General features: G+C 40.6%; 1 protein-coding gene and 1 pseudogene across 1 annotated transcript; both read right to left on the reverse strand.

Moving 5' to 3' along the window:
* Positions 1-1193: 1193 nt before the first annotated feature.
* Positions 1194-2172, reverse strand: LOC148038720 (uncharacterized). The gene has a single exon (XM_087675462.1). It carries the CDS (start codon positions 2133-2135, stop codon positions 1428-1430), a length of 708 nt encoding a protein of 235 aa, XP_087531588.1. The 5' UTR covers positions 2136-2172; the 3' UTR covers positions 1194-1427.
* Positions 2173-23046: 20874 nt separating this feature from the next.
* On the reverse strand, positions 23047-23542 carry LOC148038721 (peptidyl-prolyl cis-trans isomerase-like; annotated as a pseudogene).
* Positions 23543-26717: the final 3175 nt, after the last annotated feature.

Consider the following 26717-nt stretch of genomic DNA (forward strand, 5'->3'; position numbering starts at 1 on the left):
ATGCTAGCCAAGCCAAGAGGAGGATTGAATAGAGCAAAGTTGACGATTTGTCTCTAGCCTTGCTAAGGAACCTTGTAGTGACTCCACATGTGATCTAGCTTGGCACACAATTTGCATTTTGAGCAAAAAGCATTATACAATACCTCTTATGCCAAAACTCATGGCATACCTTGGGGGTTGGTAACACTCCTATTGACCAAGGTAGTCAACAACTCTTGACATGAGATCAAGACACCTAGGCTTGTCAACTAACTTGTGCATCTTCTTTAAGAATCTTGAGTTCTAAGAAAGAGACCAAAAATTTAGCTTGCAAGTCAATTTTCAAAAAAAGGGGTGGTTGTAATTTCTACCATCTCATTGAGTATTCATCTCAAAGTAATCAAAAGAATATTTTATGTAGATTAAAATATGTAAGCCCTTCAACATATGAAAAAATGGGTTGAGAATTAGAGATCTAGTCATTTATGCCTCAAGTGAAATTCATCTACTTATTATGCATCAATTGGCATTTGTTTAATTGAATTTCGTCTATGGTAAAAATTAAAGTTTAAATGATATTCTTTTAGAGACTAAAATTGTAGCACACTAGTAGCATATGCTAGCAATACATCAATTTTTAAATGAGTAGAATGAACATGAGAACTTGATAAGCAGTTTTATGTCCAATTGGAAAACTAGCAATAAAGCTAATTGTTTTGTTGGTAAGACACAATGCATTTATACAAGACTTAGAAAGCTTTTAATGCAAGGAAATATGAGGCAATACTTATACTATTACTATATCAATGAATGATTTATTTACATATGATAATTTCACGAGTGTTCATGGGAATCTTTGTTAATATAAATCTGAAACTTGGATCATGAATTCACAAAACTACTTGCTTCATGATAAGTTAGAAAGATTTAGTGAGAAAATTTGTAAGACTTGAAAGCTAAGACATCAATGATTTACCCATGATTTAGGTGGTTAAGGACAATGTTTGCATTATAGCTAGTTCAAAAATAATTATCTCAATTAGAGACAAGAACAAAACAAAAAAGGGATTCAAGTGATTCTACATTGTTGTTGCTTAGAAGACATACCTCACTCAATGCTTTTTAAATAGGATCAAGAATTAGGGTTCGCATTTTAACTCTATAAGTTACTAAAGTATTGCATGACATAGTATGAGTTAGGTCATACTTGTTAAAGAAGTAATATGCAATCCCTACCATTGGCATGCCTAACTTTTGAGCAACTATGGATGTATCCTTAGGAATGTTTTACATATCATTTACCTCACATTATCTCAATATAAGTGGCCAAATTTTAAAAACACGCAAGTTCTAAGGAAGAAAATGTATATTCAAGAAGGGATAGTACAATGAGGCTAGGATATTTGGAAGCAAAGGAGAGACGCAAAGAGATGCTAGCACAAGGTGTTTTAGGGTTGTGGGGGAGGGGATGACGTGGCGTTGTCGTCGGCGGCGTCGGGGTCGTCAGGGAGGCAGTCGGGGGCGTCGTAGAGGAGGTCGTCGCAGTCGTCGACGGCGTCGGCACCGGCGTCGTCCGCATGATGTGGGTCGTCGCCGTCGTCCTCGTCCTCCAGATAGAAGAGGGACTCGGCGGCGTGCATGGAGAGGGCCGACGCGTGGACGTACTCCTGAGAGGCGTGGGCGGATGCCAGCGTCAGCGATTCCAGCATCCTCTCGGCCGCCTCCGCCATCTCCCGAAGCCTCTCGAAGGCCGGGGTCCCCACCGCCGCCGCTGCCGCCAGGTAGGCTGAGGCTGCCTCCTCGGCCGCGGCCGCCGCCAGGGTCTCCGCAGCCGCCGCCGCCTCTGCCGCCACCGTCGACTTGGCCGCCGCCAAGGACATGCTGTCCAGCATGGCGTCCACGTCGTCCTCCTCTCCGCCGCCTTTGGCCGCCCTTGTGGACCCCCCTTGCTGATGCTGCTGGCCCGTTCCTTCTTGCATCACAGCCATCTCTCTCTCTCTCTCTCTCTCTCTCTCTCTCTCTCTCTCTCTCTCTCTGTCTATGGGGCTGTCTCTCGCTCTCTCTCTGTGGCTGCTGCTCTCAAAGCGTCGCCACCCTTTCGCACATTGTTTTGTGCTCGACACATACGTGCATACTACACACGTGCTCATGCTCATCACTCGAGCACACCCTTTGGAACCTCTCAAACTCCTCCATGTTTTTGGGGTAAATGCGTAGATCTCAGCGCCACATAAGACACTTCTTTGTTTTGGCTAAATGGGTGTATCGCTACCTCATGAAGATCATGGGAATGTTGAAGTCGATGAATCATCACAAATGTCTCCAAATCACCTACACCATATCTCATCAACATGCCATGAAGTCATCAATATGGTGCTCCACTATGATATAAAACCCAATAGAGAACCCTCATCAATGTTATTGAGTATAAAAGAATTGATATTGAAGCTCACATGCACACGTGCACTTGCCCAAACATATGTGCATGTACACACATGCATGCGTGCTCGTACACACATTGTGTGTGTAAGTATGCGTGTTCGTACACACATGCATGTGTGCTCGTACACACACTGTGTGTAAGTATGTGTCCCCCACCCAAATATACTAATCATTCAAGACACAATTGCTCATAGTACAATCTTCAAGGCAATTATGTAGGAACTTGGTGTGTATGTATCACAAATCTAACTCATTATCAAAGTACAATTGCTCTTTAGTTAGGTTTGGTAATTAAAACTCCATATTCACTCCCTTCATATCAGAATAGTCTCACGCTATTAACAAGTCATTTATGATTGCAATCTCATGCTAGTTAGAATCTATTCCTTACTAGTCTCAAGGTATTAACAAGTCATTTATGATTGCAATCTCATGCTAGTTAGAACCTATTTCCTACTAGTTACCATATGTGTAATGGTAATTAGCATACTATTTTGAATCCTTTAATTATAAAAAACATATTTTAATATATAAAATATCACCAATTTATTAGCACATTAGAGCACATTTCACTCTATGTTATTTACCAAGTAGAGTGCCCAAACCAACAAAAGAAACTAATATGAGCATAGGTAGTTAATATTTGTCAAGCTTTCAATAAAGGACTACTTAATCACTTGCAAATCACTAGGGCTCAAATCACACCAACTCATATGATTGCAAACCAACTACAAATCACTTACTTCTCAATCAAAGTCATGCGAGGTCCAAATGTGACCACTTTTTAAAGCAAAAATGAGCTTTTATCAACATCAACAATAGCCACTATTTGGATAGAGTGACTACATTTCAATCGATGACTCTACATCACACATATGATGGAGGTATCTCCTCACTAATATAGTTGTTTAGCAACATAAAGATTTGTTGCCTTGACAACATAAATATTGAGAAAGGCTAACTAACTAGTAGTCGTTCTACAGGAACCAAAGCTTTGGTTTCCAAGCGACTAGATTATCTATCACATGGTGAGATGGTAGCAAAATAGTTGCACATATGACAAAAGTCAACTTCTTCCACATTGCTACATCAATAGCAAAAAAGTTGTAGCCAATGCTTCCAAATGTAAACCCCACCCTCTTGCCCAAAAAAATCCTAAACTCTAACCTTCTCTGAAATTCTAAATTGTGAACCCACCAAGCTCTAACCCTAACCTCTACCTTCTTAGGAAATCTATCCCCTCACCAAAGCCTTCTTACACTGAACCCATTGGCTACTCTCCCACAACTACTCTCTACCCTATTGAAACCCTAGACCACTCTACCAAAATGGTAACCCTCCTTGTAAACCTAAACTTTGCCTTCTTAAAAATCCCAAGATACCTCCCACCCCCTCGATTCCCCCCTCCCCATATTTCCCCAACAAAATGCAAGCAACAATGCCAAGCCCCTCCTTGAAATTTTGACTCCCTAAATCACTCCCTACTACTTCCAAGGCCATCCTTGACCCCTAATTTCTCTACACCACTAATTCCCTCTATAGAATCTTGATCTCCTTACAAAAATTCATGAGAACCCATAGAGAGAGAGAGAGAGAGAGAGAGAGAGAGAGAGAGAGAGAGAGAGAGAGAGAGAGAGAGAGAGAGAGAGAGAGAGAGAGAGAGAGAGAGAGAGAGAGAGAGAGAGAGAGAGAGAGAGAGAGAGAGAGAGAGATTAGCCCCTACTTTGATGTCCTTGTCATGGCTACTATCCAGTACTTTGATTGGAGTATGCTAATATAACAAAAAGTCAAGGTAAGGGATGGAGACAAGGAAGTGGTTGACATGAAATGAGATTTGTTCACTTTTAGAACTTTCACATTGGCACCTTGGATGCATGGTGGTTGAGAGCATATGTAGATAGACTTTCTACTCCAATGTGTACACTTCAAAGCTCCAGACTCTCCACCTTGCCCACATTTTCTACTTTTTTGCAATCTGCCTTGTCTTTAGAGCTTTTGATTTTTTACATTTGTTGGCTCTTTTATTTTGTTACATTACCTAACTCTTTAATATTAAAAAATGCACCATGATCATTATATACTCTAGATCCAAGGCTCAATTGATGTGTAAACATCAATGAAAAGTATTTGTTTTGAAACAAACATTAGCATTCAAGACCAGAAGAATATCTTAAATGTTGCAAGCATATAAAAAGATCATCCAATGAGTGAATTCTACATGATAGCTTTAAAAGAAGTCTTCCATTTATGCATGTCCTCAAGTTGCATGAATTGTCATTGGGCTATTTCACAAGTCAAACATATTGGAACCTCACATCGTTTGTAAGATGAGACTCCAAAATGAGATGTTCTATTGTGTGGATGAACTTGCATCCACATCTACTACAACAAGGAAGACCAATGAATGTTTATTTTGCTTAAATAACTTCTTAGGAAGAAGAGAAAACTTCACAACATAACTTAATCTCTAATGCATCTTAATCTCTAATGCTGCATAAGTAAGTCTAGAGCATTGACTTTACCAAATAAACAATATTATCTTATCAATCATATAGACTTGGAGGTTGCAAACTCTAAAATGCAAAGAGGGTGCAAATTCTTAAAATGCAAATAAGATGCCACTCTAGAGAAGAGGTCTAAGTCTAACTCTAATTTTGGTCTATATAAGGGAGGGAGGTCTTAGTTGTATTCACCCTTTTGGTGCACCCGTAGTATAGAAGATCTATTAGTGTAACCACTTGAGCATTCATCCAATTCTTCTATTTTATCATCTTGTCTCCATTGTTGAGAGTAAGATGAAAGAGTAAGTTGAAAGGTGAGAAGGATTGAAGCTTGCTTGGAAGTGAGCTATGGCGGAGAGCAAGAGCAAGAAGAGAGAGAGACACAAATGGGAATTCCAACCATCACAATGTGTGACTGGGCCTTCCTTTATTCAAATTGTCACTAAAAGAATAAATAATAAGGTGATGGTGATGGATGCCCGCCATCTGTAGTGTGTAGTGGCGGGTATGGTCAGTGTAGTAATACACAGATGGCTAGGCAGATGCACCTTTACTACGCCTTTACCCCCAACAACCTCCCACTTAAAGGCGAATCTGCCCCAGTGAGGAGTGATCAAAAGAAAAAGAAAAGACAGTACAATGTACACATATACAACAGGATGAGGAAAAACATCATCTCATCCAATGCCCATCAATCTCCTGAGGAAGGCAAAGCGCTCAGTAGTGAGGCTTTTTGTGAGCAAATCTGCAGGATTTTCAATGGAGATCTTGACAAGGTCAACTGACTTGTCCTCCACGACCCCACGTATGAAGTGATACCTCACCTCAATGTGTTTTGTCTTTGCATGGAAGACCGGATTCTTGGCTAGTTGAATAGCACTCATAGAATCTGAATGCAGTGTAGGTGTAGCATCAATCCCAAGGTCATGAACCAAACGGCCCAACCATATGGCCTCCTTGCAAGCTTTAGTGGCCGCAACATACTTGACCTCAATGGTAGAGAGAACTGTACACTTTTGAACCTTGGACATCCAGGAAATAGCACCTCCAGCATAAGTGAAGACATAGCTAAAAGTGGACTTCCTACTATCTGCATGTCCTGCATAATCGGAGTCTGTATAGCCCACAACTCCTATATCTTGGCTGCCATAGCACATACACATATTTGTTGTCCCCTTCAGGTATCTCATGATACCCTTCACGGCATCCCAATGCTTCTTGCTAGGTGTAGTCATATAGCATGCCACAACACCAATTGGAAAGGCAATATCTAGACAAGTGGCTATCATGGCATACATCAAACTGCCCATGGCTAATGCATAAGGGATCTTGGCCATCTCGGCCCGCTGCTCATCCGTTTGCAGACAATCAGCATGTGAAACCTTCACATAAGAAGGTAATGGATAGCCAATAGACTTTACATCTTGCATGTGGAAATGCTCAAGGACTTTATGAATGTACTCCCTCTGGGAGAGGTAGAGTAGTCCCTGATGCCTATCGCGCTTAATGCATATACTAAGAATGTGAGAGGCATGTCCCAAATCCTTCATCTCAAAGCTCTTCTTCAGTTGAGATTTAAGAGCATCTAGCTCATCATGCGCTTTCCCTGCTATTAGCATATCATCCACATAAAGTACCAAAATAAGCAAGGAGCCATCACGGGCTTTGTTTGTGTAAAGACACAAATCCATAGCACTCCTACTGTAGCCATGTGACTTGCATAAAGGCATCAAACTTATGATACCACTCCCTAGGTGCCTGCTTCAAGCCATAAATACTTTTCTTCAATTTGCACATTAGGTGCTCCTTGCCAGGTTCTGCAAAGCCCTTAGACTGCTCCATGTATATCTCATCATGCAAATCCCCATGCAAGAATGCAGTCTTGACATCCATTTGATACATGTCCAAGTCAAGCTGCACGACTAAGACCAAAACCAAGCGTAGGGTGGTCATCTTGACCATAGAAGAAAAAGCTTCATCAAAGTCAACTCCATGCTCCTGTTTAAAACCCTTAGCGACAAGTCTTACCTTATAAGCCGGCTTGGGGTTTCCAGGGGTACTTTTCAGCTTGTACACCCATTTGCATGGCAAAGGCTTCTTGCCCTAAGGCAATGCAACCAAATCCCAAGTCATATTCTTATGCAAGGAGTCTATCTTAGACTGTATAGCCCTCTCCCAGGAGTGACTATCACCCCTGCGCATAGCCTCATCATAGGTGAGAGGCTCTCCTGCATCTGTAACCAAGACATAATGCATCGAGGGCTCAAATCTATTAGGTGGACATCTATCTCTAGTAGACCGTCTCACAGCAGGCTCTGCAGCCGGTCCAACACCCCGGACATGTGTACCAACTACTAAGGCAGGATATCCAACTAGCTGTGCAGGAGCATGTGGCTCCTCCTGGAATATAACCTTGCATATCTCTACCCCCTTCTCAAGTTGCCTATGCATCTTGTCTTCATGGAAGACTACATCATGACTGCGAATGACTTTTTGCACTTACGGATCCCAAAGGCGGTAACCCATCTCTCCTGCATCCCCATAGCCAAGGAAAATGCATTTGACACTCTTAGGATCCAACTTAGTACGCTTATCTTTGGACACATGGTAGAATGCCTCACATCCAAAGACACATAGATGCGCATAAGACAGAGGTTTCCAAGTCCATACCTCCTCTGCAACTTGGAAATCCAAACCACTAGAAGGTGATCTATTTATGACATGCACAGCTGTACTGACCGCCTCAGCCCAAAAGCTTTGTGATAAGCTGCATGGCTAAGCATACTGTGTATACGCTCCTAGATGATTGTATTCATCTGCTCAGCCAAACCATTCTAGGGTGAGGTATAGGGGGGCGGTCAACTGACACTTAATACGCCTCTCGTCATATAGTTTCTCAAAAGCACATGAAACATTTTCTCCCCCATTGTCAGTCCTAAGGCATTTCAACTTCTATGCCCAGTCTAGTTCTCAACAAATGCAAGCAATCTCTGAAATATAGCCAAGACATCTGACTTAAGATTAATGGCGTAAGCCCAGATTTTACACGAAAAATCGTCAATGAATGTCACAAAATACTTTGCACCATCCATAGACTGATAGGGCATGGACCCATAGACATCCGAATGTATCAATGCCAAGGGCTCACTCATGTGTGTCCTACCAAACTTCTTATGTGTATTCCTAGTCTGTCTGCCATAAAGACAATGTTCACATGAATCAAAACATGCGTAGTCAAGGGGTGGTAAGAACTGCAAAAACTAGAAAGCATTTTCATTCCCTTCAAGGACATATGGCCCAAACGAGAATGACAAAGAGATACATGTGGGATGGAACCCATTGACAAAACATGGTCAACAGAGGACCCATCAACTACAAGAGGATAGAGGCTGCCAGCTTTGGCACCTCTAGCAAGCACAAGTTTGCCACATGTGATCTTCCAGGCAAAATCCCCAAATGAAACATGAAACCCAACATCATCAAGTTGCCATGCAGACATAAGATTGCATGTAAGCGTAGGTACATGATGTACATCTTGTAACAGAAAAGTACTACCAATAGAGAACTGCAGCCGTGTACATCCCCAATGCCAACAATAGCAAGTGACCTGTCATCACCCAAGCGAATTGAACCAGAGACAGTGTGGTAGGAGTGGAACTACTCACGGCATGGTGTAACATGAAATGAAGCACCAGAATCCAAAAGCCAGCACTGCGCATACATAGAGTGAACATCAGTCAACAACATAGTATCACAAGAACTAGCTGCAAGTATGTACTCCCCATCGGAGCCATCACTCTGCATAACATTTCTCTCCTCAATTTTCACACTGGATTTCACAGGCATAATGCTGCAATCAGAGGACTGTTCCTGTACTTTGTCTTTCCCCTTCTCTTTGCGCTTCTCATTGTGCAAATCATGACACTGTGGGCATATATGACCCTTCTTGCCACAATGATGACATGTCACATTAGCATTTCTCCCATGAGACTTGTTGCATGACTTACCACGCAACTTAGACCTAGACTTCTGCGAGTCTCTACCATGGCCATTCCCATGGTCATTCTTGCCATTACCATCTCTGTCTCTAATAGTCAAAGCATACGACACACGAGAGCCATCCCCAAGTTCTTACGGTTGATCAATTCCTGTAGAAGATCACTCTCTACATTAGGCAAGTTCAAAATAGTAGCATGAGCACATAAGGTAGTGTGGAATACATCCATGACTCACTTAGAGTCCCGAGCAAAAAAAATGGAGTAACCTCATCATTAAAGGTAATACCCTACGAAGTCAAGTTCTTGAGAATAGCATGGAATTGGCTCAAATGAGCAGACATTGTCATATTCTCCTTCATGCACATGTCCATAAGCTGCTTCAGTCAATACATTTGACTTGCTAGACTTTTCGTATCATAGAGGTTCTTAATTTTATCCCAAAGCTGCCAAACACTCTGTGCTTCCTCAACCACATCGTAATGCACCTGTTTAGTGAGAGACAATATGAGGGTGGACTTGCATAACTCATCAAGCTTATCCCATTCATCATCAGTCATAGTTTTAGGCTGCTTGCCATGCATCCTTAGTGGCTTTATTTGTGATTTCTGCACCAATACCTACCAAACTTGGCTCTTCCAATAGGCATAATTCATACCATCAAGCTTAGTGATGTTGAAGATAGCACTGTCAGTGGAAGAAGAACCCATAATGCAGTCCAAAAACAGTGTAGACAGTTCAAAACTGTTTGTTATTTTCTATTGTAAACAGCCAAAATACCACCAAAACCAAGGCAAAATGACCATGCTGATAGCTAATGATGTTGCCCACCAAGTACCATCAAAAATACATATAATCAGGATGATTCAGCATGAAAATTCCACATCAGTCCATGCATAACTCCTTGTTGTAATAAATTACATCTAGGTACAATGAGAGCAAACTGTAGGCAAAATCAATGCACCAAGTCAACCACTGACTGTCAAAACATAACCAGCATCAAGCGGGCATAAATCAGCATATGACAGTCATATAGACATCGAGCAAACGCTCAAGCATGTCAAACAAATCTGTCAGTAAGCCAACACACCCCCTATGTAACATGGCAAAGTGTACACAACACTGGCAAGACTTGACACAAAGAGGTGTATGCTCAGGGAGTGCAAATCCCAAATTATCCCAAGTTCATGTATGCGGACCACGACATATCAACCATGCAACATCCAAGTGAAGAAGATCCCAGTCTCAGAAGACTCAAAGCTCAATATCATAAACCACTTGCTCAATGTTTGCCAAGCATCCAACGATGCTCCCAGTAGTACAAAAGTAGTATGGATCAAGCCAAGAAGCTCAAGAAAGGCATATGATAGCACCGGTGATGAAAGATCCAAGACGAGACATCAATAAGACATCATGAGCATATAGGCTCTGTAGCCTCCAATTAGAGCATCCATAGACATCAACTGCATGCCAAATACAACTCTGGGAAGCCAAGAAATATCCCAAGTAAGTTCCATGAAGCCATATGCAAGCCAAGTCAAGCCACTAGTAGCAATTGGCTCCAAACAATGTAACCAGCATGTAGTACTGACATAGGCCAAGGATGTCAAGACCGATCAGACATAGGTAAGATACATGCCACATGTACATCCAAGACGGAGCATCAAATGCATTCCAAAGCCAAGCTCAAGTTCAAATGAAGATCCAGAACCAAAAATAAGCTCGATGTCGTACCCTGAAGATCAATACTTCATTGCATATCCCAAAGACATAGCCCAAAACCAATAGGCATAACCAAACATGAAGTAATAGGCTTCAACCCACTGTTGTATAGTAGTGATTTACTATTCCAAAATGAGTATTTTCAGCAAGAAAATCAGCCCAAAATGATGGCATATCATGGGGCTTACATCTCCCAAACAATCGAGCATTGATAGGTACCAAACCGATTAAGTAGAAGTGCCCAAACAAGCATAGCATTAGATAACGATGTTACTTCTACATAACATGACTATGGGACTGCTGTAAACATTCCTAGGAATGTACAGATCAGACCCAAATTTGATGCCAATGATCAAGGAGGCTTCAACACATGTTAGAGACCATTGCCAAGTTCATTGCCAAGCTCGAAGAAGCATGACATAGCCATCACTGAGGAGTAGGTGTGCAACTGTGATATGTTGTGCAGATCATCCAAAAGTTTTGGCAGAGTAAGAAATAGTCTACTGTTGCATTGTGTAGTAAAAAAGTTGAGTACAGAGAAGCTGCCTTAGCGGCTTGTGAAGCAGTTTGGTTAATGAAACTACTGAAAGACTTGGGAATACAATTGGAAAGCAAAGTGAGATTGCATTGTGATAACCTCAGCAATGTTGTGCTGGCTAGCAATGCTTTCTACCATGCTAGGTCCAAACATATTGAGCTTCACTACCATTTCATTAGAGAAATGGTTCTTACAGGGTAGATTGACTTGATTCATGTGAAGACTGAAGACCAGGTAGCATATATATTTACCAAGTCTCTTGTAAAGAAAAGTTCATATACTTCAAACAGCTACTTGGAGTTTATGACATGATTTGAGCTTGAGGGGCACAAAATTTTTGATGTATGCTTCTACTACTATGCATCCACGCGGCCTCGATGATAATGGTTAGCGGCTCCAGGGGGTGCCCAGGGAGGCACACAACAAACCTCAAGTGCCCAAATGCAAGAGGGAGCAAGATACAAGCTCCAAAGGTTGAGCTATGGCTGCCCTAATTGACTGTAACATGAGAACTAAATAAAAGCATGGAAAGAACACTTCAATACCTCTGTAGCAATGCCCTGAGGGTGCCTCAATAGGTTGGGAAGGTGCTCAGGAAGCCAGGGAGTGACGGGAGCTCGCGAAGGTCGACTATGGTTGTCAGGAAGGAGACCCAATGTTGTAGGTGTTTGAATGGAAGCTAAGAATGCCATGAACCAAGCTTGGGAAGTCGGGAAGCCTTGCTCTAATACCAGTTGAAAGGTGAGAAGGATCGAAGCTTGCTTGGAAGTGAGCTATGGCAGAGAGCAAGAGCAAGAAGAGAGAGCGACACAAATGGGAACTCCAACTGTCACAATGTGTGACTGGGCCTTCCTTTATTCAAACTGTCACTAAAATAATAAAGAATAAAGTGATGGTGACGGGCGCTTGCCACCTATAGTGTGCAATGGTGGGTACTGTCAGTGTAGTAATACATGGGCGGCTAGCAAAGGCGCCTTTACCACGCCTTTACCCCCAACATGAGTGAGAGTTTTTTGGAGTGAGAAACTTGAGATAGAGAAGCTCTGCATATTCTTCTTTCTTTTCTTCTTTTCTTTCCATTCATGGTAAGAGGATTGAGCTTAGAGTTTTGTGTGAGGTTGTGAGAGAGGGACTTGGTTAGATGTGCTTCTCCATCTTCTTTCTCTCCTTTTCTTCTATTATCATTAGTGTACTTGACGATGGATGCAAAGGAGTAATAATATCACATTATGTTGCTTGGGTTGTGGAACCATTTTTGAGCATTCAAGATTTTGGACTATAATATGGAAAGGTAAGTTGACGAAGTTCACTACACCGTGATGCTAGACTTATATTCTTATTTTCTTGGGACAGAGAGGAAGATGCATGGTTAGTTAGAGTGGAATGTCGAGAAGACAAGGTCGAAGATTGTCACCAAAGAAAGTTGCATCTTTTGAAAGAATAAAAGTTTATCCAATGTCCTAATTGTTTTACATTTAGCTCAATATTTTGGTTCTATTACGAGGATCGAAGACAATGTAGCTACCACAAAGTTCTCACAATTTTTTTGTGTTGAAGATTAGGAGTCTTCTCCACTTGAGTGTGGATTGGATTGGTGGGATATCGATCATCTGTGCTCACAACTTGCATGTCTCAAAACCCATGCCCTAGTTTAGGAAGGTTGAATTGAGAGGAACCAATTCATTGGACTGAGATTGAAGAGATTGGGGAAGAGGAAAACTCAAAACTCGACTTGAAAAATACAATATAACTCCAAAAACAACACAAAAATGTAAAAATGAAAAACATAAAAAGGTAAAGCTCAAAGCTCAAACTCTTCATGCTTAAACAAAGCATGTGACATTATTATGGATTAAAGATGAGTCATGCTTGTCAAGCTTGTTTGATTGTATGTGAATTGAAGCAAAAAAAGACAAAATGCACAACTCAAAACTCAAAAGGTTAAAACACGAAACACAAAACTTAACTATTCTTGATTGAACAATTTATATATGACTATTGAAGATGCACCTTGCTTGTAATGGATGAGTATTTGTATATGCATTGAAGAAACAAAAGTGAGCAAAACTCAACAAACAATTTATATATGACTATTGAAGATGCACCTTGCTTGTAATGGATGAGTATTTGTATGTGCATTGAAGAAACAAAAGTGAGCAAAACTCAACAAACACAAAACTAAAAAAGCAAAAATGCAAAACTCGAAACTCAAACTTGTCTTACTACTTTAACAATTCTTGTGACACTATTGTGGATTGAAAATACATCAATCATGCTTGTCATAATTGTTTGGTTGTGTTAGTATTGAATGAAGGAAATTGTGCAAAAATTTTAAAAATGCTAAACTCAAAACACAAGAATCAAATGCACATCCATTGTTTTCACTATTCAATTGGTTGTTTCTTGTTGCATTATGTTGAGTTGATTGATTGCATTTGGCCCTCATTATTTGCTTTGATCTCTATTGACACCCCTCTTATTGCCTTCTTGCACATGCCTTAACATTCTTGCACATACTAGTCTTGCATGTATTACTCTTGCACATGTCTTTGCACTCTTGCATGTGCTATACTTACACACACACAACCACATTCATTTTCACATGCACACATGCAACCAATTTACACACATCCACTTAAACACATGCAACCACTTTCACATCAATTGCTTGTAAACACATCCACTTTCACACTTATATCCATTTACACACATTCATTTTCACATGCATCCACTTGCACACATGCAACCACTTGCACGTGCTCCATTTTCATACACAAACAGTTGCACATATGCAACCACTTGCACATGCTCCTATGCCTACACATACTTAGCCTCCTCACACACATGTTGCTACTTCCACACACACCCCCTACTCCCTCAAACACCTCTACTCCCACATGCTCCTACTTCTACTTCCACATATATAGGCTATTCTCACATGCCTCTACTCCTGCACACCCTTAGTCCTATACATCCCTACTACCACACATAATTAACCTTTTCCAATACACACATAGTTCTAGGCTCAAAAGGATTGTCCTCATTTTGCACATATAGACACACAAAACATGGGTTATACCCTTGTTTCCCTTGCACATAGTTAGGAATTCACCATTGCTTTCTTGAATCTTGTACTCATTGTGCATTTTCCATTTGGTCCTTTAGAACCCATCTAGGAAATCGTCATATTTGTATTATAATTACATGTAGGAGTCTAGTCCTTGCATTGGATGAGGCTTGACACTTGAGATCTTGGAGACCATGGTGCTTTGTGAATTGCTTGCATCATACAGGAAATGAAGAAAGCCTACTTTTGCACATCACACTCTTTCTTAACTTGAATTCAAAATTGATTGAAAAAACCAAGTGCTTGAGAACTCAATAAGGAGATTGCATAAAACAAGATCAAGAGACCTAAAAACATTCCATCACATAATAAAGAGTTCAACCCTAAACAAATCCTAAATCTTCAAGGACCAAGTTGAAGCTTAGGGTTGATCTTGTTGTATGTGCTTGCAAAATGGCAAGATGATCCTCAATCCCACCAAAGGAGTAGAGCCCAAGCCAAAAACCAATTACTACAACATCGACCCTCTAAGTCTGCTCTAGTGTTGTGAGATCAATCCTTGAGACCATGCCACTCAAGGTTCTCATTGACAAGTGATTGACTTACTCAATCTAGAAAAATCAGATCCCAAGCCAATCTTATGGCATATAAAAGGAATCCAAGGACAATTGCGCCTAGTGCATGAGTAAAGAAAAGGACACTAAATCAAGAAGTTGAGGAGACAAAGCTAAATTACAAGAACTTGAATAGACAAGATTGAGGGACCAAGGAAGAATTTACAAGCCTTGAAAGACCAAGATTGAGAGACCAAGGAAGAATTGACAAGCCTTGAGTTTTGAAAGAGAAGTATACACAAGAGAAGGACACACGAGAAGTTGACCTCACAAGAAGAGTCAAGAGGAGTCTCATTTGGCTATTGAGAGCTTGACACTCTATTAACATGCTTAATAGCACATTAGACCGAGAATTCTATAAGCTAAAACCTAATGAGTCAACTACGAAAGAATGTTCCCCATCCATGAAAAGATGACTTAGAGCTAGCAAAACAAAAGCCTAGGCTATGGCTGGCAGATTGGATAAATACCAACATGTTTACAAAGACTAACCTAAGATGCATTGAGTGTGGCATCAATCACATGTATCATGAGTATTCTAAATGAAATCCATTTAGTAGTATCCTAACTAAGTCTAGCTAGCCTAACATTCATGAGTCAAATCCACAAGCATTGACCTAGAAGATGAAGAGTTGATACCTCCAGTATGTCTTAGGGTCAAACTAACTAGCAAGTAATCATTGATGCTCTCATAAACAATGCTCTAGAATACAATATCTTGATCTATGATGCATGGACTCTTTGAACTCATCTTGAAAAATGCAACCATCAAACCATATGGAGGATCACCCTATTCTCTCCTAGATTGAAAGAATACTCATAATGTTCTATTTGCTTCTAAATCAAGAAGGTTTGAGGAAGGAAATCCTATTTGGATGACCTTTTAAGCATGCAACCAAATGCAAAGTGGACTATGTAGCACATTAGATATAATTGAGCTTACCAGAAGTTGAGATAATCACTATTTTTAGTAAAGGCAACCTTGTCTCTTCTTTATGGAAGGGCCTCTTGCTTGCCTCAATGACAATCAAGAACCCTAGTGAGGACTAGGAGAGAGTTCTAAAAGAACTACTTAATGTCTAAGTAGAGATTCAGAAATCACATAGTAGAGATCCTCATAGAACCAAAGGGAAAACCAAAGTTGTTAGAAGTTAACAACTACTTATAAAACTATTGGAAAAAAAATTGCATTTAGAATGAAGAGAAGACTTGGGGAATACAATCAAAAGAATTAATAGAGAATTTGCAGAAAGCCACAATGGATTCCCAAAGCATTGTTGCATGCTCAAAGGTTTTTCATGAGAGCTCATTGGATATTGTTGCTAGAACCACTGCATAGCCACCTCCATTGACCATAGCCCAAGTCCAATCAAAATATCAGAGCAAGAGAAAGTGAGCAAATGTCTATCTAGGTTAAGGAGCAAGTCCAATGATGAGAAAAACCAAGACCAATTATAAATTGAGAATCTTCTACTTGATATTGAAAAAAACCCATTCTTGATCATCAAGAAAAACCACTTAAGCCTACAATCATAGAAGTGCAACAGTTTGAGGTAGTTGCTAATCCACAAGAGGAATATGTATTGTCTGAGAACCCAAGAGTAAGAAACAAAGTAGGCATATCCTTGTGATGCTACTAAAATTGATAGAGATAGACACAATAGATCTCTCAAGTATTGAGAAGCAATACCCCAATGCAATACTGCTAATCCTTCCAAACATGCAGAGTCTCATGTCGAAGAACCTTTCTCACCCAAGATCAAATAGAAAATCCTATAACAAAACTTTCGTGTAGGTGCTCAATCCAAGAGAAAGGATCTAGAAGGGACAGCCAAGAAAAAAACAAAAGATTGATAACCTCCCTCTGAGAGTGTTATTAAAAACGGAACTAGAAATTTGAAAATTGAGACTACTTCCAATCAATTTGAGGATTTAAGTTTAGAATGATATCATTGACTAGATTGACCCAAATCAATGAATTCATAGTTATTTCTTTTAAATTCAATGTGGAACCATGTAGCCACAACCTTTGGTTGGGACCAATCCTATCACTTTTGTTGAGGAGCAAACCTCCAGTGCTTTGCATCACAACCATATACAAGCTTTGGCATAACGAGCATCATGAATCCAATGTTTCATACTCTAGTACATTTGAAGCCTAAGAGATCTCTCATGGAGAATGTGGGTAAGCCAACATAGAAAGAATATCAATTGGAGGCTAAGTGCTAGAAGGAATTGGAGGACACAATGTTATCAGTCACTCATGCATATGCTCATGTTGACATTGGAATTCAGATAGAAGAGTCTAAGAAGGTCATAAAAAGGCTCTTTACATGGGTACATCAAGCACAAATATATTGGAGTTACCTAATAGTCATGGGAGAAGTTGTGAAGCAAATGAGCAAGGCTAGGAAAGAGAAGCATTGCTTGATTCCCATGTTCCACACTAGTAATTGTGTGACAAGCAAGGAGGAAGTTGTGACATTGGCCCAAAAATCATAAGGATGAAGTGTATTTGAATGGAAATGGCATTCTAATTGGGACCTAGATATAATATATGGCAATTACCTAATGATTATTATTGAGCAAAGAAAGACACTCTAGACTTCTATGTATGATTTGACATATATGCCCTCTACACCTATTATTCACTCTATTCATGACACACCTATTGTTCATTGTGTTCAAGACATACATGTTGTTCATTTTTTGGAAAGCAAGTATTTGCTTAGTTAGTGCTCTATTAATGCTTACATGGCAAGTTTCTTATGCTCAAATGTTAACAATATTTTGAGATGGCAACAAAAGCACAAGTGCTAAACACTATTTTTTGGTGGATTATTATTTTGCGGAGCTTTAGTGTATTATTTTGGGCACTTTTGTATGATTTTGTACTCATGGATATCATCATATTATCATAGATGTATTGTTTTGTGAGAATCGGGCTCACTCCCATGCACATTGTATTCACCACCCATAGTTGTATTTGCCACACTCACAACTGTTACATGGGTTGCACACAAGTATTTGTGATTAGAATATCTTATGCTCAAATGTTAACAATATTTTGAGATGGCAACAAAAGCACAAGTGCCAAACACTATTTTTTGGTGGATTATTATTTTGTGGAGCTTTAGTGTATTATTTTGGGCACTTTTGTATGATTTTGTACTCATGGACATCATCATATAATCATAGATGTATTATTTTGTGAGAACCGGGCTCACTCCCATGCACATTGTATTCACCACCCATAGTTGTATTTGCCACACTCACAACTGTTACATGGGTTGCACACAAGTATTTGTGATTAGAATATCTTATGCTCAAATGTTAACAATATTTTGAGATGGCAACAAAAGCACAAGTGCCAAACACTATTTTTTGGTGGATTATTATTTTGTGGAGCTTTAGTGTATTATTTTGGGCACTTTTGTATGATTTTGTACTCATGGACATCATCATATAATCATAGATGTATTATTTTGTGAGAACCGGGCTCACTCCCATGCACATTGTATTCACCACCCATAGTTGTATTTGCCACACTCACAACTGTTACATGGGTTGCACACAAGTATTTGTGATTAGAATATCTTAGGCTTGGTCTAATTAGGCTAAGGTTGAAGCATACAATGATTATTGATTGACCTCTCGAGCCCACAAAGTGGGTGGGATGCCCAAAAAGGGGCACAAACCCTAAACACAAAACGCAAAAGGGACGCAAACCCTAAACACAAAAGGGATGCAAACCCTAACCCTAATTCTTGGTCTATATAAGGGTGGGATGTCTCAGTTGTATGCAAAGGAGTGATGGCATTGGATTGTGTTGATCGTGATCGTGGAACCATCTTCGAGCCTTCGAGTCATCAAATGTAAGAAGATAAGTTAGGTGAGTTCACTACAACTCGAGCTACTCTTGTGTTCTTGTTTTCTTGGGTTGGAGAGGAGAATGCTTGGTTAGTTAGACTGGAGTGTTGAGAGACAAGGTGAGAGATTGTCGTTGAAGTGAGTTGCAACTTTTGAAACAATAGAAGTCCATCCAAAGTCCCAATTGTTGGTGCATTTGGCCCAACATTTTGGTTTCATTGCCAAGACCTAGGATGGTGCAACCGCCAAGGTTCTCACACTCCTACCGTGTGGAGGAATAGGAGGCTTGTGCATAGGTATGGATGGGATCGATGGATTTCTGATCATCTGTGTTTGTAGCTAGCATTCGAAAACCCATGCAGCTAGGTTAGAAAGGCGAAATTGGAATGAACCGATTTGTTGGATTGAGATTGTGAAGATAGGTATTGTTAGGGTAGGAAAAAATAGAAAACACAAACTTTTTTTTTTTAAAACACATACAAAAAACTCAAAACTCAAATACCAAACACAAAATGCAAACTCAAGGTACTCTTCTTATTATTGGGCATGTTATGTAGCAAGGTTTCTCAATTGCTTGCCCTCATCGATGGTTCCATATTACATGTTCATGATTAAATGTAAATCAAATCTATTGCTTACCCTCACACATGTCTCATGAAGCTCTTTTCTTATTGAGGTAGAGAAAGAAGTGTAGAAGAAGGTATAGAGGGAGTAGGTGAAGAGAGTAACAAGAAGAGTAGTACAAAGAAGAAGATAGAAGAAGAGGATAGAAGGGTAAGAAGAGGACAAGAAGAAAAAGGAGAAGAAGAGAAAGACAACGAGGTAGAAGGAAGATGAGAGAAGAGAAGTAGAAGGTGAAGGTAAGGAGTGGAGTAAGAAGAGGAGGAGAAGAAGAGTAGTTTTACACACACGCATACAGACACACATCTTTCTTTCTCTCTCTCTATGTGTTGGCTCTCTCTCTCTCTCTCTCTCTCTTTGCATTGGACATAGGCTGGTGGCAATTGTCTAGCAGATTGACGACATAGTGGCTAGCAGGCAAGACTAGTGGCCATTGTGGCGGATAGGACTAGTGGGATGTGATGATGGCAAGTTGGTGCACAGGCTAATGGTGGCGTGATGACGGCATGCTAGTGGCAACGTGATGCACACAAGTGGAGAACTTGGCCAGTGTGGTTGCGGACAGTAGGTCTGGTGGTGGCGTTCGACAGCAGGCTGGCGGCGGCGTGACGTAGGCAGGGCAGCATGTTTGTTTTCTCTCTCTCTATTTATTAAAGAATAAATAGAGACTTAGTAAAACACATTGTTCACACACACATAAGATCACTTTCACACATGATACACATACATACACACCGCCCGCACGCACACACTTTGCACTTACACCCATTCGCACATTTTTACCCCACATTAACACATACACAACATGCATACGTATACAATTCAACACACATAGAAACCTCTACACACACTTCATTGTACACCTCACCTATGAACACACCCATATACACACATACACATTCAGATTAACACTATACCTCTCCCACACATCAAACCCTCCCTAAAACTCTATCTCCCATACACACACATACACATTCACATTAACACTATACCTCTCCCACACATCAAACCCTCCCTAAAACTCTATCTTCCATACACATCCCACATATAAAACCCTAATTTTCACACCCCCATCCACACACACTTACCCATTTTACCTCACCATATGCCATGCACTCCCATACCCTTTCTCCTACACACTTATTACCCATGCACGTCCATGTTTAAAAATATACCCTCCTCATACCCTCACATGCACCTTACCCTCATGGCCCTTCACTCACCCTTACACACTCCCTAGGTAGCACTCATGCACACACTTTTTGTACTCTAGCACTCACACCATTCACACACATTCTTATAGGTAGGCACTTAACACATTGCATTGCAGTAAGTTAAGTAGATGTTCACTCTTGCATTAGGCATTAGGATTCACTATTGCACTAGTGGCACTACAATACACTTGCACTAGGCAATACAGTTCATTCTCTCTAGAGTTCACTCTCCTGCGAGTTTGCTCTCATTGAGTTTACTCTTACGAGGTGAGTTCACTCTCCTACGAGTTTGCTCTCATTGAGTTCACTCTCATGATGTGAGTTCACTTTCATAGAGTTCACTCTAGTGGAGTTCACTCTCGTGCAAGTTCTCTCTCGTTGAGTTCACTCTCGCAAAGTTCACTCTTGTGGAGTTCACTCTCATGAGTTCCCTCTTACACATTGAGTTCACTCTTGGGAGTTCATTCTCGCTTGTGAGTTCACTCTTGTGGAGTTCACTCTCGTTGGCTCATTCCTATAAGGTCATTCTCGTGCATTCCACCACCACCTTCACTCATATCCACTCACTCATCCTCATTCACACTCACTCACTCACACTTATACCTATACTCGCTCATATCCACACTCAATCATACCCATAACACTCACATCTCACTTATCCTTCACTCAAACTCACACCTTACTTATCCCTCACTCATACTCACCCATTCACACTAACCAATCACTCACACACTCATTCACACTCCCACTTGCACACACACTATGCCTCAAGGCTCACTCATACTTGTCTTACTCACATTCTAAATTTGAACCTCTTCCTTTACATATTTGCATCAAAGTGTCATCCTTACTTGCCATATTGTTAGCATGACATGCTTGTGATACTTTGATGAATTGCTTGCACCCATGCACACTACATTGGAAAGGAAGAAAGCCTAATTTTGCACACCTCACTCGTGAGTTTTTGAATAAAAGTGTTGCAAAGTGCCTTGATGTGTAGGTTTTGAAGTCAAGACTTTGAAGTAAATATATTAATGAATTAAGAACTCAACGAGCTTGTTAAACTAAGTAACCGCCTCGTCATATTGCAAGGACCTAGTACACATTGCACATAGCACCTAGGCAACCTCAACAACACGTGCTGTGACATTACCTTAGGTTATTTACAATCATAATGTACAACCACAACACTAACTTTCACATCTACATATAGGAAACACTACAAGTCATTAGGGGGGAAATCATCCAACCAAGCTACCATCGTCATGTGCTCCATTCCAATCATTACAAGGTCCCAATGAGTAAAATATTGTCAACCAAGTTGCCACAAGTTCTAAGTCCCCTTTGAATAATTTTGAACCCCATTCAAAGAAAGTGCCAAGACCGCAAAAATTGAGAGGAAAAGCCAACCACTGAGCCCATAATTTTAGCACTTGCACTTAGTGCAAGATCACAAGACCAATTGGCCAACAAGAGACAAATTTGGAGGATAGGAACTCCAAGAAACAAAGTTGCAAAATCTAAGAAGAACTAATAAGCCTAGAGAGTTGAAAAAGAGAACCACACAATACCATTGCGAGAAGAGTTGTAGACTTTGTCATCTGGCTATTAAGAGCCTTACACTTTGTTGATGCTCCTCATAGTGGATTTTGTTGAGAAACACGGATCTAGAGCTAGCTAGCTATGGTGGACACAAGTCAAACACACAATACATTATCAAAATGAGGGATTGTAACTCAAGTGAATTAGGTTCTAAGATAGATTAGCTTGGACTCATAAAGAGTGTTGAGTGACTCAAACTAATAGTACCATTTCATTGAAATAATATGTCATCTCTTCCTAGAGCGTACATCATATGTCTATCTTCCAGCCTCTTTTGGGCACATATATCAAGCATCATTTGCTATTCTCAACACCCCCCCTCAAATGATGAGTCTCTACCCTTGTTGGCTTTTGCCCCTCCCCCCCCCCCCCCCACATGTGGTGAACATGGACCAGGAGACTAGCTCTTTGACAACCTAGTCAAGTTAAGGCTTGAAACTTTACATCTTGGTAAGGGTTTTTACATCCACTATGGGAAACAAGATCCACTACGAGAAATAAAGATCCACTAGAGGAGTTTTTTCTTTTTTTTTTGGTTGTCAGCAGTGGAAAGTATCTTCTTTGTGCTTTTTTGGCACCCTTCGATGATGTCTTCAATCTTCTTGTTCTTCATAATCTTCTTGGTCTTGTTTTCTTCATGCTCTTCATCTTTGACTTGTGTTCTAGTCTTCTTTGTGAGGTTCTTTTTCTCAGTGAGTTTGAGATGGATACAAATAAGTATATTTCTATAGGTTGCCATTACATAGATCTTGGAATACATAGGATTTTATGGGCATGGAACATTTGCACATTGTGCAGAAAAATCATTAAGTTTCTGTGAAGAGTGCAATACCCAACACCGGCCTTATTGCTAAACAAGGGACATAAAAGACAAGTTACACCTAGCCACAGTCTTCAACAACCGCAGGCCTGCTAGTCCTTCCATTCAGGAACCCAACACCTTCAATCTTCTACATAACATCCATGCCTTGAACCACCTTGCCAAAGACAACATGCTTTCCATCAAGTCATGGAGTTGGCACTATGCACAGAAAGAACTGTGACCCATTGGTATTAGGGCCTACATTGGCCCCATGGACAGAACTCCAAGCCCAGTGTGCTTTCTTGAGAAGTTCTCATTGGTAAACTTGGTCCCATAGATTGACTCTCCACCTGTCCCATCACTCCTGGTGAAACCTGGCACATGAAGTTGGGGATCACCCTGTGAAACTTAGATCCCTTAAAATATAATAGCTTGTCTAACTTCCCCACCCCCTTCTCTCTTGTGAAGAGAGCACAAAAATTCTCAGTTGTCTTGGGAGTGGTGTCAGCAAAGAGCTCCAAGCCCTCAGGCTTCCTGCCAATGTTGATGTCAAAGAAAACCTTTGGGTTACTCATCCTGGGCGCAGGTCAGCGGGCGGGCGGATGTAGACGATGGCACAGAAGGCAACAAAAGCGTCTGATATCTCAAACCATCATCAACAGTAGTTGCCCACTCTGCTCGCAGGCGTCCTCCCGGCAGCTCCCCTGGCGGCTGCCGCCCCTCTGCCCAACAAGCTCACGTGTTTCCACTAATCCAGCCACACTTCATCCTCTTGCCTCACCAATCTCCCTCCTACCACATTCAGGCGCTTCTTCAATTACTTTCAGAGAAGCAAGGCTTGAAATCATTGCCAAGCTTTAGAGCTTCAAGCTCTATCACTTCTTCTTTGTCTCTTCCTATTACGGCTTATAGTTCGGCCTCAGACCAGAGTCAACGTTTTGGAAAAACAAACCAAAAACCACCTCGAACAGTAGCAGTTGATTCCAATCTTCTTCTTGAGGTGGGGGAGCATGCTAATGAGACAAAGAAGAGTGTTGAAGGGAAGGCCTCTAAGAATTTTTGAAGCCTGAGATATTGAGATGGGAAGTAGCCTTGTATAAGGAGAAGAATGAGCTGATTTAGAATATGCAAGAAAGAAGGAAATGTTAGGAAGCTATACCCACTAGCTATCTAGCTCAACCATGGCTCTAATACCATGTTGAGAAACACAGATTTAGAGCTAGCTAGCTATGGTGGACGCAAGTCAAACACACAATACATTATCAAAACAAGGGATCGTAACTCAAGTGAATTAGTCTCCAAGATAGATTAGCTTGGACTCATAAAGACAATCTTGAATGACTCAAACTAATAGTACCATTTCATTGAAATAAGAGCCAAGTACATGCTTCTATAGCTTTTGGGTTGTTCCACTCTTCTCATTGTGCTTATGGGATTTTTTCATCTCTTCCATACATCATATGTCTATCTTCAAGCCTCTTTTGGGCACATATATCAAGCATCTTTTACTATTCTCAATAGATTCAACCTTAGGTCTCGAAGTCCTAAAACTTGATGAGTCAATACAAACAAGTGAACATTCCCATCCATATATCCATTCATATATTGCCAGAGCTAGCAACATAAGACCCTAGGCCATAGCTAGCAGACCGGATGGTGATAGATAAATTTCCAAGGGCTTACCTTAGATCCATTGAGTGTAGCATCACTCAGATGTATCATACTATCCAACATGCAAGGTTTCATGTAGTACCCTAACTAGGTCTACCATGCCTAATATCTAAAAGTTCCAAGCCACAAACACTGACCCAAGAGATGAAGAGTTGTTCCCTCCTACATATCTTAGGGTCAAACTAATTGCCAAGCAAGAGCTCATCATTGATGCTCTCATAGGCAAAGTTTCAAATTACAACATCTTAACCTATGAGGTATGGACTAAGATCGAACAACCTAAACTCATCCCGACCAATGCAACTATCAAGCCATATGGAGGATCAGCCTATTTCCTCATAGGATGATGCAAAAATCCCTGAATTGTTGAGACTGAAAGCATGCCCACAGTGTTTCATGTGCTTCCAAATTGAGAAGATATTGGAAAGGAAGTCTTGCTTGGAAGACCTTTCAAGCATGTAACCACATGCATTATGGACTATGAAGCACACCATATACACCTAAGCTTACCAGATGTGGAAATAGTCACTAATTTTAGCAAAGAGGACATTTTCTCTTCTCTAGAGAAGGACAAGAAGCTTGTCTCAGATTCAGATCAAATGCCTAGAGAGGATAGCTAGAGAGCTCTTAATGAACTAGTCAAGGCACATAAGAACAAGAGTGAACCGCTCAGTTTAGGAACCCTCCTAGAACTAAAAGAAAGATCACACTTACTAGAAACACTACCAAAGCTTCTCAAGCTATTTAAAATAGAAGTGCATCTAGAAGGGGCAAGAGATCTAGGGCAAGTAATCAAAAGTATCAATGGTGTGGAGAGTTAGTACAAGGCTGCAATGGGTGCCCAAAGTGTTGCATTGTGCTTAAGGGTTTTATGTGGGAGTTTGTTGGATTTGGTTACCAGAACCACCTACAAAGCCACCTAAAGTGACGATAAACAAAGTCCCCTCCAAATCCAAGAGAAAGCAAAAGAGACCCACACACAAATCTAGGTCATGGACCAAGATACTTAAGGAGACAACACTAGATTAGTTAGTGATTGACAAGCTAGTTCTTGTGACACTTGAGCCCACAATTCCAAAAGAGAAACCACTTGAAGTTGCTACTACTCCACAATAGGAACTTGTAGTGTCTAAAAAGTCATCAAGCGAGGATGAAAAGCTAGAGCCAAAGCAGCCACTTCCATGTGAGGTTGCTCAAGTTGAAACAGAAAGTCCAAGGATAGATGAGATAAAGCCCTCAAGTGTTGATAAGCAACAACCCCAAGTTGTTGTTGGTTCTTCAAAACAACCAAAGTCTCCTCGAAACCAAGAAGCTTAGTCACCCAAACCAAAATAAAAAATCTGGCAGCAGCAGCCTAGTGTAGCTACTCAATCTAAGGAAAAGGATCCACAAGGAACAGCTATGAAAACATCAAAAGAGCAATGACCTCCCTCTATGAGTGTTGTCACAAACAAATCTTGAAATACCAAGACCATGAATACATCCACCCACTCTAAGGATCCAAGTGCACAATCATCTTTGAATATCATGATTAACCACTCTATTGAATTAGAAGTTACTACTTCCAATTTTGAGATGGAACCCATACAATCATAGCCCTTGGCTATGACCAAGACTATCACTTTAGCTGAAGAACAAGTCTCTTGTACTTCAGTCTCACACAAGGATATAGAATCTAGTGCAAAGAGCATAAGGAATCCATTGATTCACAAGTCATGTTCTTCTCAACCAAAAGCTCCAATATACTTAATACCAGCTAAACAATATTTCATGGGGATATTAAAAAAAAGGGGACAACACAAAGATCGATTAGAAGCTACGAGTTCTCATAAACTAGATGAAACACTCTTGACTTCACTTGCTTGTGCATATATTCATGGTGACCTTGGAATTTAGATTGTTGAGCATCAGAAACTCTTAGAAAAGCCATTGACATGGTCAGAGCAACCAAAAATTTGTTGGATTTACCCAACATCTGTCAAAGAAGTTATAAAGCAAATGACCAAGGTAGAGTAGGAGAAGCATCACTTGATTCATGTGTTCTATAGTGGGAAGCACATAGGAAGATGTTGCAACATT

The sequence above is a fragment of the Lygodium microphyllum genome, chromosome 3, assembly GCF_053477565.2.
Source record: "Lygodium microphyllum isolate KBCC chromosome 3, Lygodium_microphyllum_v1.1.10, whole genome shotgun sequence".
Lineage (NCBI taxonomy): Eukaryota > Viridiplantae > Streptophyta > Polypodiopsida > Schizaeales > Lygodiaceae > Lygodium > Lygodium microphyllum.

Coding starts and splice junctions, on each gene's coding strand:
- LOC148038720 (XM_087675462.1), bottom strand. CDS start 2,135: ATGAGCATGAGCACGTGTGTAGTATGCACGTATGTGTCGAGCACAAAA.